The sequence below is a fragment of the Ictalurus furcatus genome, chromosome 7 (assembly GCF_023375685.1).
Source record: "Ictalurus furcatus strain D&B chromosome 7, Billie_1.0, whole genome shotgun sequence".
Taxonomy (NCBI): domain Eukaryota; kingdom Metazoa; phylum Chordata; class Actinopteri; order Siluriformes; family Ictaluridae; genus Ictalurus; species Ictalurus furcatus.
The window spans coordinates 4,134,112-4,149,489 of record NC_071261.1 but is presented as its reverse complement, the minus strand read 5'-3'; the positions used below and the strand labels follow the sequence as shown (position 1 = coordinate 4,149,489).

At 38.6% G+C, this 15,378-nt stretch overlaps 1 protein-coding gene across 1 annotated transcript; it reads right to left on the bottom strand.

Annotated features, from left to right (window-relative positions):
• Nucleotides 1-2,399: 2,399 nt before the first annotated feature.
• Nucleotides 2,400-6,724, bottom strand: LOC128610651 (Fc receptor-like protein 5; the record flags this gene model as incomplete). Its single annotated transcript, XM_053630070.1, has 4 exons — nucleotides 2,400-2,553; nucleotides 2,734-3,006; nucleotides 5,992-6,264; nucleotides 6,397-6,724. Coding segments are annotated over 4 exons (1,026 nt in total), but the record flags the coding sequence as incomplete, so codon positions are not given.
• Between the last annotated feature and the right edge of the window lie 8,654 nt (nucleotides 6,725-15,378).

Genomic DNA, 15,378 nt, shown 5'->3' with positions numbered 1-15,378 from the left:
CAGATCCTCCGAATCATTCAGATGTTCACTGGCAAACTTCAGACGGGCATGTATATGTGCTTTCTTGAGCAGCGGACCTTGCGGGCGCTGCAGGATTTCAGTCCTTCACGGCGTAGTGTGTTACCAATTGTTTTCTTGGTGACTATGGTCCCAGCTGCCTTGAGATCATTGACAAGATCCTCCTGTGTAGTTCTGGGCTGATTCCTCACTGTTCTCATGATCATTGCAACTCCACGAGGTGAGATCTTGCATGGAGCCCCAGGCCGAGGGAGATTGACAGTTCTTTTGTGTTTCTTCCATTTGCGAATAATCGCACCAACTGTTGTCACCTTCTCACCAAGCTGCTTGGCAATGGTCTTGTAGCCCATTCCAGACTTGTGTAGGTCTACAATCTTGTCCCTGACATCCTTGGAGAGCTCTTTGGTCTTGGCCATGGTGGAGAGTTTGGAATCTGATTGATTGATTGCTTCTGTGGACAGGTGTCTTTTATACAGGTAACGAGCTGAGATTAGGAGCACTCCCTTTAAGATTGTGCTCCTAATCTCAGCTCATTACATGTATAAAAGACACCTGGGAGCCAGAAATCTTTCTGATTGAGAGGGGGTCAAATACTTTTTTCCCTCATTAAAATGCAAATAAATTTATAACATTTTTGACATGCGTTTTTCTGGATTTTCTTGTAGTTATTCTGTCTCTCACTGTTCAAATAAATCTACCATTAAAATTATAGACTGATCATTTCTTTGTCAGTGGGCAAACGTACAAAATCAGCAGGGGATCAAATACTTTTTTCCCCTCACTGTAAGTATTAACTCAAGAAATCCAGAAATATAAAGAATTACATTAAAGTAGAGAACATTAAAGTCCATAAATGAAGTTATGTGTAATAAAGTGGAATAACACAGGAAAATAGTATTGAACACACTAACTGAAATGTATTTAATACTTAGTGGAGAAGCCTTTGTTTGTAATGACAGCTTCAAGCTGCTTCCTGTATGAAGAAATTAATCGGCCAAAGTATTCGGGTGTGATTTTGGCCCGTTCTTCTAAACATAACTAAACACTGTAAATACCAGTCATATACCATTTTGTTAACATGTTTGTTATTTCCATGTTCGTGTAGCTTATACTATTTCATGTTTTGTACACCATGCTTTGTAGAAGTACTGATTATATTATAAGCAATTTAGTGAAAACTAGTTATCAGACCTGTGTTGGATTTGTGCCACCAATGCAGGATCAGTAAAAGGATGATGAACAGAAAGGCCAAACTCAGTCCCACAGACACAAATACTATAACAGTATTGTATGTTGAACCTGAGACGGAGGAAAGAAAAAGACACAAATGATAAAAAACCTGCTGTCACTAATAATAGCCCAATTTCTAATTCTCCATTTCTGTCCAAACTGTTTTAAAGAGTGTTTACCAGCAATCTCTCTGAGCCTTTCTAATCAGATCCACATTCTCTACTGAGACTGCTCTTCAAGGAGTCACTCATAATCTACTCCTTTCTGCTGATGCTGGTGCCTTTCCTCCATCAGTATTTCTAGCTTGGATCATGTTTCCTTTTTTCTCCTGCCCCTGACACACAAGGTATCCCTCAGTGATCAATCCTTGGCCCTCTCCTTTTAACTACAGGTACAGTATATGCATCCACTTGCTCAGATCACTCAAAAACATCTGAGTTTCCACTGTTAAGCAGATAACACTGATTTATCTCATCATGAGCTATGTCTTCCACATCATTAACTGTATACATTCATGATCTAGAATAATGGATGGACTCCAACGTTCTTAAATTGAACTCTGAAAAAACAGATATTTTATTTGCACCCAAAACTCCTTTGTTCTAAAATTCCAGATATTCAGTAGATATTGATGGCATTAACGTTAAACTTTCTACAAATTTTCACAATTTATTCATAATTTTTGACAACACAGTTTCATTTGAACTCTGTATTAGGTCACTCACAACAATCTCTTTATCAGCTCTACATGACCCTTACTTAGTTTGAAAGAACTCTTGCTTCATGCTTTCATCATTTCACAGTTACATTTTTGAAGATCTCTTCATTCTCATTTCTGGTATAACTCCTAATCGACTACAACATGTTTGAAAATATGTTTGTATGGCCTCGCTGGCCTTGCTGTAGCACTCTACACCCTGGAGTCTTAGATCCACCAGTACTGATCTACAAGTGGCTCCTAACGAGCAGACTGACAAGAATGGGCAGAATATTTAATGCCATAATCCACCCCAGGCCTTTAACTGCACGTCCATGAACTCAAAACACATGTTTTGTACCAACAGTTTTCCTTTTTTTTCTCTTCCTGCTAGTAATTCTCCTACTGTTTGTTTTTTTTTTTTTTTTTTTTTACAGTCAGTTTGAGTGTTAGGTGCTACGTGCTACAGAAATTGAATGTATTTGTGTTCTCCTTCCTCCTCTTATTATTATTATTATTAGTAGTAGTAGTAGTAGCAGTAGTAGTCACAGTCTCTCCTTTGAACACATGTTTATCAGGCTTTATGGTCACCACAGATATAGGAATCTCTACAGAAACAATTTTAACATCCCAGATACAAACACACTTCAATAATATACAGATCTACTTCTATTAACTGCTATATACCCAAGTGGTTAGTGATGATGCAGTTTATACGTATGTAATAATATCTAAAGTCTGTTAAGAAGTGCCAGTGTTTTGCAGTGATTTGTAAATTTTTCACTCACCAGTAACATTTACCCAGAATGCATCACTGTAGTGTGTGTAGTAGACTGGGTTTCCTCTTCCAGCTCTGCACCTGTACTGACCTCCATCAGAGACTCTAACGGAGCTGATGTTGTAGTAGTCTGTTTCAGTCTCAGTCTCAGTGCTCTGTGTGGGTTTGATCCAGTAAAACTTCCATCCAGCAGACTGCAGCTTCAGTGTACAGGACAGAGTCACGGCGTTTCCTTTCAGTACAGCTCCTTCACGACTTGGTGTGAGTTCAGGTTTAGGTTTTTCTGCAGTTGGAGATGAAACACACAGTTCAGGATGTTAACTGTTCATGTTCTGCTGTCAGAGTGTTTAACACACTAATCACTACTACAGACAAACACACTATTACTGATACACTGTAAAGACTCCTGTCATAGAGAAATTATTCATGAATATCTATCAAACTATTTTGTGGTATTTATGAAAGTAATTTAGTTTTTGTGAGAGTAGATTTAATGTGAAGTACATTGTTCTCTTATTCAAGAAAAAGTGTACAGACAAAATGTACTGCATTATGTTAGACTGTTATTTAAAACATCCTTCAATATAAAATGTTTGAACCAGCAGAATGCATTTTATTATTTCATTTTACCCTTAATGCAATAATAATAAAAGAAGAGATATTTTGCTATTAATATTATTTATTATTGGATAAACCTGGGACATTTTCATGTTCAGCATTTTGCAGCACATTGAGTCAGCAAATAAATAAAAATCACATCTTTAGTCTTCATCGACTGCATTTCACATCATCTCAAAGTCCAACATCTTTACTGCATATCACACTTTGTATGCATATTGTGCAGCTCTAATCTACACCAGTACTGAGTGCTGAGGTGAACCTGAGGTTAATGAGTACTGAGGAGATGATCACACTCACCTGATACAGTCAGTGTAACAGCATCACTGGTGTGTGAGGAGTGTGAGCCTCCTCTCTCTCTTCCTCTACAGGTGTATTTACCTGCATGAGATGTTTCAGCACTACTGATTCTGTACTCCTGTTCACTACTGACACCAGAACCATCTTTATTCCAGCTGTAGATCCAGTCAGAGTCCTCTTCATCCTGTATGTCACATCTGAGAGTGACAGTCTCTCCTCTGTACACCTGTTCATCAGGATTTATGGACACCACAGGTTTTGGGAGCACTGTACAAAGATAGTAAAATATTTCCTGAAATAATTAGTATACTTTTGATTGATTGGTTTTCATGAGTGTGTAGAGTTTAGAAGATTTTGGAGAAGAATGTAACATTACACATGTAAATGTTTTGGACAAGTTATAACCACTTGCACCAAAATGTCCAGCGTATTCAACAGATCCTGATTCTAATCATTTGGTATTGTGTTAGATGTATTTATAGTAAAGTATTGTTCAGATTTGTTTCATAAAATGAACAGGTGATTCATTTAATCCATTTATTTGACATCACATTTTATTCTGTATAATTCCATGTTTTGGTCATTGGTAAGGAAGCAGAGTGGAGCAAAAGAAAAAAAAATCCTACAATTACTCGAGATCCTGATGTCATCTCGCTCCAGGTCTCTTATGTATGATTTCCAAAGTGATTAGTCAGCACTTATAGAGACAAAGCAGGTGATTTATTTACAGTGTAGCTTTAAGGCCTCTGGTATCAGACACACACTGTACATTCTTTCTATATTGATCATAATTTAATATTCTGTAGTGAGTGTTTCAGCACTAATGTCTGTGTTTCAGTTACAGTTATAAACACCATCATGAGTCTGATTAACATGAGTGCTGTGTAATTATAATTTCCATCTTTCTACTACCATGAGATTTATTATCCCTACATAACACTGATATCTGATAGTCTGGATCTCTTATAACAGAGATTCTCTTCCTGATGAACACACACTCAGCGGTACTTTAACTTTTGCTCTACTGTTCATGAATGACAGGCTTTATAAATATCTAAAATATAATAAGAAATAACTTAAAACATGCAGTGAGAGAGTAGAAAGCATGACGAACCTCTAACTGTAACTGTATCACTGAGCTCTGAGTCGTAGTTTCCTCTGCGTGCTTTACACTGATACACTGTTTCTCCTGCATTAGAGACTGTATCATGGAGTGTGTTGGTGTCTTCAGCTACTTGGACTCGATCTTTGTACCAGAGAAAAGTCCATCCATTAGACAGCAGATTACAGTTCAGAGTAACTCTGTCTCCAGTGTAGACGGAGCTCTGAGGATTCACTCTCACAGTCGGTTTGGGTTTTTCTGTTGATATGAAATGATGATGATATTAAAGTTTTCCTCTTTACAACATCAAGAAGAGTTTTATCATCTTAATCAGATGATTTGTGTATAATAATGTATTTATATTCAGCATTTGTTAAACGGTTACAGTTGTGTGACTTTATTACATGGACAACATGGTCTTATAATATCTGTCAGGAACCTCGAGTCGGCACGGAAGCAGGAGCGGGCGGCAGGTGTAGAGCGTGGTATCGGGAAGTTCAAGAAACGTAGTCGTAAGACAGGCAAAGGTCAAGCGATCGGACGAACAACACAAACGGGGTCAGGCAGAGAGCGTAGTCGAAACCGGAGACAGGGGTCGAGGATAACGAGAAGACTAACTAACTAGATCGGCTTGGTAACGCAGAGAAACGAGTTGACTGAACATATACTTCGCATTGACTCTAGGTGAATGACATCCCTAAGTACTAGCGGTGAGAGTGTGTGTCTGTGTGTGTGTGTGTGTGTGATTGGTGCCAGGTGTGTCTGATCAGAACTCCGGGGATGGTGAGCGCATGCGTGCATGAGAAGTGAGTGTTGCATCTTGGGAAATTAAGTTCTGATCTGACTGAGCTGTGACAATATCATTATACTTTATATATACTGTACATGGAATTAATTGAATACATTTTTTCATAACTGAACAAACACACTGAAGTTTAAAAGGTTTTTCATTTTTTTTTCAAAATGCACTTTATGAGTGGTGCATAAATACACACTCTTAATGAATTCATCTTCATCAGTGTGTTCACTATTATGAATGTTGAACACAGTGAATGTACAACTACACCATTAATCATTACTAGACACAGGATAAGTAACTAAACGTTGTTTTTTTTTCCCGGATCTGTGACATTTTAAATAAATCTTGTGACTTTAATCCACACTGCATGTAGTGATGTGATGCTGAAGTTAATAAATATTGGTGTGAGGAAGAGATTAACACACACACACACACACACACACACACACCTGACACAGTGAGTGTAACAGTGTTGCTGGTCTCTGAGGTCTGAGAGTCGCTTCTTCTCCGTCCGCTGCAGGTGTATTTAGCGCTGAGAGACTCTACAGGAGTGAATGAATATTTCCTGCTCTCAGTGTAGGAGGATATTTGGACACCATCTTTATTCCAGTTGTACATCCACTCAGTGTCTGCATGTCCTCGTATTTCACATGTGAAAGTGACTTCCTGTCCACTGAATATCTGTCCATCAGGCTGCAGAGTCAGAACGGCTTTTGGTCTCTCTGTACAGTTACAACAAATACATCAAATCCGTCAAACACACCCTTCTCTGACCATCTGATATTTAATCAGTGTGTTTTGTAATGATTATGTGTATCAGTGCATGTTACAGGAGTGTAAGATCAGACATGTACCGATCACTGAGAGAGTCACTTCATTACTCCCTGTCGTGAACCATCCATCAATAGACCCGTAACAGCTGTATTTGTGACTCTGATCTACTTTTATAGTGTAGTAATTTTCAGCAGAACCGTGACTATAAACACCATCTTTGTACCAGTGGTACGGTCCATTTCCTCCTGAAAACCTACATGTGAGTGTAACCGTCTCTCCTCTGAATATTTGAGGTGAATTGGGCTCCACAGACAGAACTGGTGAAAAAGTCAAAAAGCAAACACACACTGTCAATGTAAACAACTTAAATTCTGCATGACAATGTACAAACAATCTTCTCCACCTTAATACAAATCCAACATGTACACAACATAGGCAATAAAATATGTATAAATCACCTTGAGCTTGTCCGACTCGGATAAGTGAAATAAGCACTAAAAAGGGAAGAGGAACAGAGAATATGATGTAACGCTGACTTGTTTCTTTTCTTTAAGAAGACAAATGAGAACCATGTCATATACTGCAAAAAAATCTGTATTTAGTTTCACTTCAGCTGTAGAAATGCAATATATCGACCTGTTTCAATAATGAATGGTGTTTAGAAAAAGCTATTTTCACTCAGGTCACTATGCTGCTCATTACTGTCTCATGTTTAATGTCACGTCTCGTGACGTAAGGGAGATAGGGACGGATGCAAGTGCAGTAGGAACAGTTTTATTTAATGAGAAACACAGGCAGGTAAATCCAAAACGTGATCCAAAACATGCGAGAGGTCAGGCGATCGGAAAACAGGCCTACACGGGGCAAGGCAGGAAACTATGTTGTGGTCACAGAAAACAGGTCGAGATACAAAACATGACACATAAACTATGACTATGAACTGGGAGCGGAGAAACCAGCGTGAACTACACAAACGAATCTAAACATGAAACCTGACATGAAGACTGACTGACTGACTGACTGACTGACAGACAATCTAATACAATCTAATACAATCTAATCTAATCTAATCTAATCTAATCTAATCTAATCTAATCCAAGCTAACATTCCGCGCCGTGTGCTGGGAGGCGCGCGGTATATACACACAAACATAATCAGCCTCGTAATGTCTGACGGCTGAGGGCAATTCAGACACACGTGAAACAATAGCCAATGACAGAACAGGGAGGAGACATAACAAAACATAACAAATGCACGTGTCCAAATGTCACGAATGTCACCAAAGGAAAACCAGGTGCTCGCGCACCTTGCTCGTCCACGCGCGCTCACACGTTCTAACGCGCGCGCTGCGCTGCGTTTCCTATGAGGAAAAAAACCCGATCTCAGTAGCACGTACAGGTAAATGAACACATTCAGGCTTGGACTGTGCAACGTACTGAAACATTTCTCTGAAAAAATGTCTATGAGGATGACTGTCGAGTGTAAAACTGAAAACTGGCATGGCTTTTAAAGTTCAAAGATGTTCTCTTAAAGCTAAGACAATATAGAAGGTTCATTCAGTCTTCACTTTCTTCTGAAACAGGTGATCCTATCACAGAGCAGGACAGAGTCAAAAGGGAAATGAAGATCTGCAAGGCTGGATTACATGGTCAAAGTAGAAGTAGCAGATCTTGCTGTTGCAGATTCGGCAATCATCAGATTTTCTCAACAAGAAACGCACAAGGGAGAGATTGCTGCCTTGCAAAATGGAAGATCTGGAGTAAAGAGCAGCTGTGATATTCATAACCTTCATCCAGTGTTGATGGATGCTGTGCCCAAAGTTGGTGGAGGACTTAGTAGAGCAGCGATGCCAGAAGAGATGAAACGTCCTGTTATCTTGTCAAAGGAACACCATGTATCCAAACTCATCTGGCCACATGTTCATAAAAACTAGGTCATGCTGGAGGAAACCACATGTCAACACTTCAAAAAAGGTAATGAGTTATAAATTGAAACTCTGCCTGTAGAAAAATCATTTCAGAATGTTTGTTTGTCAACGTCTACAGGGCAAGATGGGAGAATAAAAAATGGCTGAGACTCATGCATTAAAGTTTGATAATGGCACAAATTTCATTGGAGCAGAAAGAGAGCTCCAGACAGCTTTGAACACACTGGATCATGACTAAATCCAGCATACATGTTTCTATCTGAGGGACTCAAATGGACTTTAATCCCCCTGCTGCATCGCATCACGGTGGCGTGTGGGAGCAGCTCATTCATCTGGTAAAGAAGGTCCTGTACTCCACTCTCCAACAACAATCGTTGGATGATGAGAATTTTCACACCATCCTTTGTGAAATTGAAGCTATTCTTAATGACCTCCCCATCACAAAGCTTCTGATGATTTAAACAACTTGGAAGCTCTTACGCCCAATCACATTTTACAGCTGAGATCAAAACCACCTCTTCCACCAAGGCTTTTTAAAGACAGTGATCTGTACATAAACACGTAAAGAACGACAAGTCCAATACTTGTCTGATCTTTTTTGGAAAAGGTGGGCCAGAGAATACCTTCCACTGCTCCAGGAATATCAGAAGTGGACGAAACCACACAGAAGCTTCGCTGTTGGTGATATTGTGATCATCATGGATCCAGCAGCTCCACAAAGTTCTTGGCTACTTGACAAAATATCTCAAACATATCGTGACAGTAGAGGACTAGTACGAGCTGCACAACTCAAAACTAAAACAGGATTACTGGACAGACCTGTGATTAAAATCTGCCTGTTTTTAGAAGACACTGAGGACTGATCTCTAAAGTAGATATACACACATACATATTCCGGCTCCTTTGATAATTTAATGGATTGTAGTTGCACACCAGCAATTATGGGGTCGGTGTGTAGGAGCCATTGTAGATACAGGTGTATCTAAAAAAAATTTAATATGGTAGAAAAGTTTTTTTTTTCTTTCCATAATTTAATTCAAAAAGTGATACTTTCATATTTTTTAGATTCATTACACAAAGTGAAATATTTCAAGCCTTTTGTTCCTTTTAATCTCAATGAATACGGCGAATATGAATCAAAAATCCAGTATCTTAGAATATTAGAAAAAAAAATTATAATACAGAAATTCGACCATCTGAAAGGTATGTTCATTTATGCACTCAATACACGGTCAGAGCTTTAATCCTTTTGCACAAATTACTGTATCAATGTGCCGTGGCATGGAGGCAATCAGCCTGTGGCACTGCTGAGGTGTTCTGGAAGCCATGGTTTCTTTGATTATTGTATTATAAGTTCGTTATTCTAATATTTTGAGATTTTTGCTTTCCGTGAGCTGTAATCCAAAATCATCGAGATTAAAACAACAACAAAAAAAGGCTTGAAATATTTCACTTTATGTGTAATGAATATAAAACATACGTAAAAATAAATTTTTCCACAATGTAAAATTTTTTTTAGATGCACTTGTAAATGTATGTGTAATGCATGTATTTTGAGGCTGTCACCACTGGGGGGCAGTATATGCATGTTAAGGGGTATTATCAGGTGATTATATGATATCAGGTATACCCAGCTAACAATTTTTGGTTCTCAGAACATACATTTTTAAGGTTTGTTTTTTGTTATCCAGGAACGTTTTCTTTATGGAAATATAAAGATGTGGTTTGGAAAGATAGGTTTGCAGTATGTTCCCCTAATGTTCTCTTAAGGCTCCCATGATGTTTTGTTAATGTCCCCATAATTTCATGAATGAGAATTGAAAACTACTCAAAGTGTCTGCATAAACTTTCATAATCTGTTTGTAAAAACCTTGCTGATGGACCTACATGATATGAATCACAATTCCCAACTCAGTGGTACAGGTCGTAAAACTTGAGGTAAAGTTCTCCAGTTCTCCAGCTCAACGTTCTCAACTCAGCTATTAGTCTATTTTTTTATTGAAGGCTGTGGTAATTTACCTGCCAATGTATGACTTGATCAGATAAAAAGCTGGATTTATCATAATACTTGCCTCAGGTGTTTTCATTGTTTGAAGGACTACCAGACCATAAAATATAAAACTTTTTGGCTAACATGAGACTAGGCTAGTTTGGTGTCAAGCTAAGCTAACTAAGCTATCATTGTATGGGTTTAGCTGCTACAAAACCATGCAGAGTACATTATCTGTCCTTGAGTAGCTGCTCCCAAACTTATTCTTCTGGTCAGATTAAAACGTACGCTTCAACTGATGTTTGTCGTTTCTTTTATTGCATTCCTCCACAACTTAAGCGCATTCAATCACTGTCAAACACCATCAATCACCGTGAAAAACTGAAATAAAGTACATAACACATTCTCACATGAGCATATTGTAAATAAGCATGTTCTTAAGAGTCCATGAGTATTCATTCATCTTGCTCACATATTAAACTAGCATTAATGGCCTTAGGAAACATTTGCACTATTACACTACAATACAAACCAACATACCGTGTGCGCCTTCCGACCAGAAATCTAGCAGTGCTGTAACGCTTTACTGTTTAATTATTCTCTTCTTTAGCATCTAACTCCGTGTACAGCGTAGCACCAAAAACTGCATGCACATTTTTGCACTGCTATTAGTTAGGCTAATCACATGACCACAGTAACTTAAATTCAATGCAGCTCACTAGTTTAACCTGTAGGTGTCACTATTTTTGCAACCCTTGTAAAACAAAACTCACATAGGCTAATTATTATTAATATTTACATTGCATTATTGTAATAACAACATAACAAATAAATACTTTAAAGGCTTAAAGAAAGAAAAGACCCATACATGTTTTCAGCGACAGCTACATCATGTTCACGTAAACTGGAACTCATATAGACATTTACACATCAGAGGATGTTAGTGATTCAGTTTCAGTGTCTTTACTGGCTAAAAATAAATAAAAAAATCTGTGTATATCCATTTTTCCCTCACACTGACTGTGAGATGGCTTTTGGCAGAATTGAGAGCTGTCAGCAAATAAGACACAAGAATTTCCACGTATTTTCCTGTAAACCTTGTCTGATTGGTCTCACCTTCATTTACTGAAGATAAAATTACAACACTTTAGTCAGTTGGTCTGGTGGTGGCGAGGGCGTTGGGGCGCTCATCGGTGTCTCCAAGCTGGTGTCGCCCTAAGGACTGCCTGGTTCACCTATGTCTAGAAACGGCCCTGTCGCATGCCATGACAGTACGTACTGCATTAGATTCAGTACCTACAGATCGTTGATACAGTGTGTACTGATCAGTATGTGTGTAGTCTGAATACAACCTGGACATACTACATCCGACATGTTGGTGCAGACAGCTCTTCGTGGCAGTTCCGTTATATTATGGGATAGTGCAGTATCCACAGTGTCCACTGGATCCATACTGCAGAATCAGAAGGTCATCCGGGTATTTCTCGCCTACTGTTTTATTAATACTGAGAATTCTGACATGCTACGACTTTGGTGTACTGCTTTTCACCTACTGTGTAGTAGGGTAGTAGGGATATTCAGCCTATGGTAGTACACCAAAAGTAATAGCACTGGACACTGTGCTATCCCATAATGCAGTGGTTCTCAACCAGGGGCTCCACTGGGGAGGCGCGAAAAAAACACAGACAGGGCATCAGTTGTGTACTCTGTGTATTTTATTGATTTTCAAATAGAATGAGTATAAATGAAAAACTCAGTCTTTTCTCTCCGTCTGTATTTTCTCTTTGCTGGGGAGAGGTGTAGTTTAGCTGACTTTTATCTAGCTGTCACTGCAGACCAGTGTTGCCAACTTAGTGACTTTTCAGACCCCTTTAGCGACATTCTTTTTGCAAAAAAATAAGCACCTAGTGACAAATTTAGCGACTTTTTGGACAAACCTTAGCAACTTTCCATTTGTGGCCAGTATTGTCCTGCAAGCACGAGGTCTTGCTTTCATGCTGTACTCACACCTCCCTCTGAATCTGCTCTGTTCAGTGAGGGGCTGAGAGCCGGAGATTTAACAATGTCATGGATAACGAGACATGCCCTTCTTCCCAATGTGAATGTTTTCAGAATGCGAGACAACTGGAATGCAACATGTTTTACATAGTTCTCTTGTTCAAAGTATTCATAGTGTTCAGGAACACTTTATATCATTCTTGTTCAATACCTGTCCGTTATATAGCTTTATAAATGTAAAAGTAATAAAAAAGTACAAAAACACAAAAGCAAAAATAAAATAATCTATCTATCTATCTATCTATCTATCTATCTATCAAAAACACACACACACACACACACACACACACACACACACACACATATATATATATATATATATATATATATATATATATATATATATATATATATATATATATATATATATTTAGTATAGAATAGATCATAATTATACCTGGTCTCCTCTAATATGGGGGGTACCACATGATAGGGGAGGCTTGGGGGGGCTTTAGTTACAAAAGCTTGAGAACCTCTGCCATAATGCAACAAGACTGGCACAGACGAGCTGTCAGAATCGGCACCAAGTAGTATGTCTGGTTTGTATTCATGCTTACCACTTACTACTAATCAGTACTGTACTGTATCAACGACCTAATCTAATGTAGTAGGTACTGAATCTAATACAGAAGGTACTGAATCTAATGTAGCAAGTACTGAATCTAATGCAATAGGTACTGAATCTAGTGTAGCAGGTACTGAATCTAATGCAGCACGTACTGAACTAATGCAGCACGTAGGCTACTGAATCTAATGAAGTAGGTACTGAATCTAATGCAGTAGACCTGTCACAGTATGCCATTTCTAAACTCTTGTCTCATATCCATCTTTTGATCACAAACCCAAATGTCTTTGGTGTACAGCAGAAACAAATGAATAGGCCTTGCCGTTCCAATAGTTTCAGAGGGGACTGTACTGTACGCTCCCACTGATATCATTATTCACGCAACTAATTAATACTATTCTACATATAAATGTAACCCTTATCTTAACCTCAGTAACCAAATAATAAAAAAAAGTTCTCACATGGGCTCAACTCAAATGAACTAACTCACACAACTGATATGGATGTGCACTGATCCAACAATCATATCAGAGACTCTTACGAAAATGTTCTAATCACATATTAACCTCATCACACAGGACATTAGACTTCATCTGAACATATTGTTTTAAGCCACCACTCAATCTAATAAAGACACAAAGAAAACATTTACTCACAGATCATCACACGGAGTGGACGGAGCTCCATCCTGTCACACTGATGAAGGACTGACTGATCAGTGGCCTGTGTTAAAGACACTACACTTCCTGTGTTCTTACACACAGAGAGAAAGAGAGAAAGACTTCCGTTCTGGTCAAAGTTGATGTGCTCTTTTCATGTGAACCCAGAAATTATAACAACAATTTGCAGAACATAACTTTATTCAACTCCTGAACTTGTGCAGTTCCTCTGCTACTTCACTCAGGTTCATGATTGATCTCAACAAGACATCCAGTGGACCTTTCTGGAAAGCTTTTTATCTCGTTTGATTGAATAAGCAAGCTAACTCTTTTAAAAGAACGAGGTCTTTCCTAAATCAAGAAACTTTTATATTCTGTCAGATTTACTTCAGGTTTTGGGTTTGATGCATTCCATAAAGATCAGAAAAGTTCACTGGACATGATGTCAGAACCTCCTATGAAGCTGGGAAGCAGGGCTTCTGCTAGTCACAAAATGGGGTTCTTAAATGTACAACCGAGATGTGATTAGTAAAAGGGATTCCAAGACTTAGATTTTTCCAGTAAATCTGTACGTATTTTCATCCATTTTATTTGTATATAATAATAATAATAATAATAATAATAATAATAATTCCTTAGATCAATATAGCGCTTTTATAGGCACTCAAAGCACTTTACATTGAACGGGCGGTGGGGGGGGGGGTCTTCTCAACCACCACCAGTGTGTATGATGCGACAGAACACCCACTACACACCATCCATTGGTGGAGAGGAGAGGAGAGTGATGTAGCCAATTCAGAGATGGAGATTATTAGGGTGTCATGACATAGAAGGGCCAATGAGGGAATTTCGCCAGGACACCAGGGTTACACCCCTACTCCTTACAAGAAGTGTCCTGGGATTTTTAATGACCATAGTGAACCAGGACCTTGAGCTCACTGAGTGCTGTTAGTGTTTACCACAGAAACTAGAGTGAGAACATGCAGGTGTGGTTGTTTTAATTTTGGCATTACTGAGAATGTGAATGACAGCATTTCCTCATTTCTCACACAGCTCAACTAGAATAGAAACCAAACCACAATAATGTTTCATGTCTTAACTGCTATTCATTTAAACAGTGTAATCATTAAAATCATTTAAAATCACATATTTGCTGACGAACAAATAAGAATAAATAAACTTTTTGTGTAATAATGTCAATTAATCACAACATTCATTGAATGGTTATTTATTTTTTTTGATCAAGGTTTCTTTATTAACATTTTTCAAATTAAACATACAACACCAACCAAACAGACAGAAACCCCCCCACCCCCCCACCCCCCCCACCCCTCTTGCCAGACACAGAACATACATATTACATATTATAAAGCCAGATCACCATAGAAGAGAGCAAAAGAAATAAAATTATAAACAATGATCACATAACAATACTGTCAGCATCCACGTCTCTGACAAAGAACAGAAAAGGTTGCCAGATTCTGTAAAATTTCCCAGTCGCCCCCATGACAGTGTACCTAATCTTTTCCAACTTAAGAGGAGATATGACTTCCCTGACCCAATGACCATACACTTGTGGAGCAGGATCCTTCCATCTAAACAATATTAATCTCCTGGCCAGGAGAGTGCAGAAGGACATCATGCTGGTCTCGCACGATCTGAAAGGAGTATTCTCCGGGGTCACCCCAAACATCGCAATAAGAGGGGACGGCTGTACTACTCTTCCCAATATCGTAGTAAAGGTCTCAAATATAGATTGCCAGAATGTGTACAGCTTTGGACATGTCCAGAACATATGCAACAGAGTGGCTGGGGCCTGTCTGCATCGATCACATGTGGGATCTATGCCGGAATTAATCTTC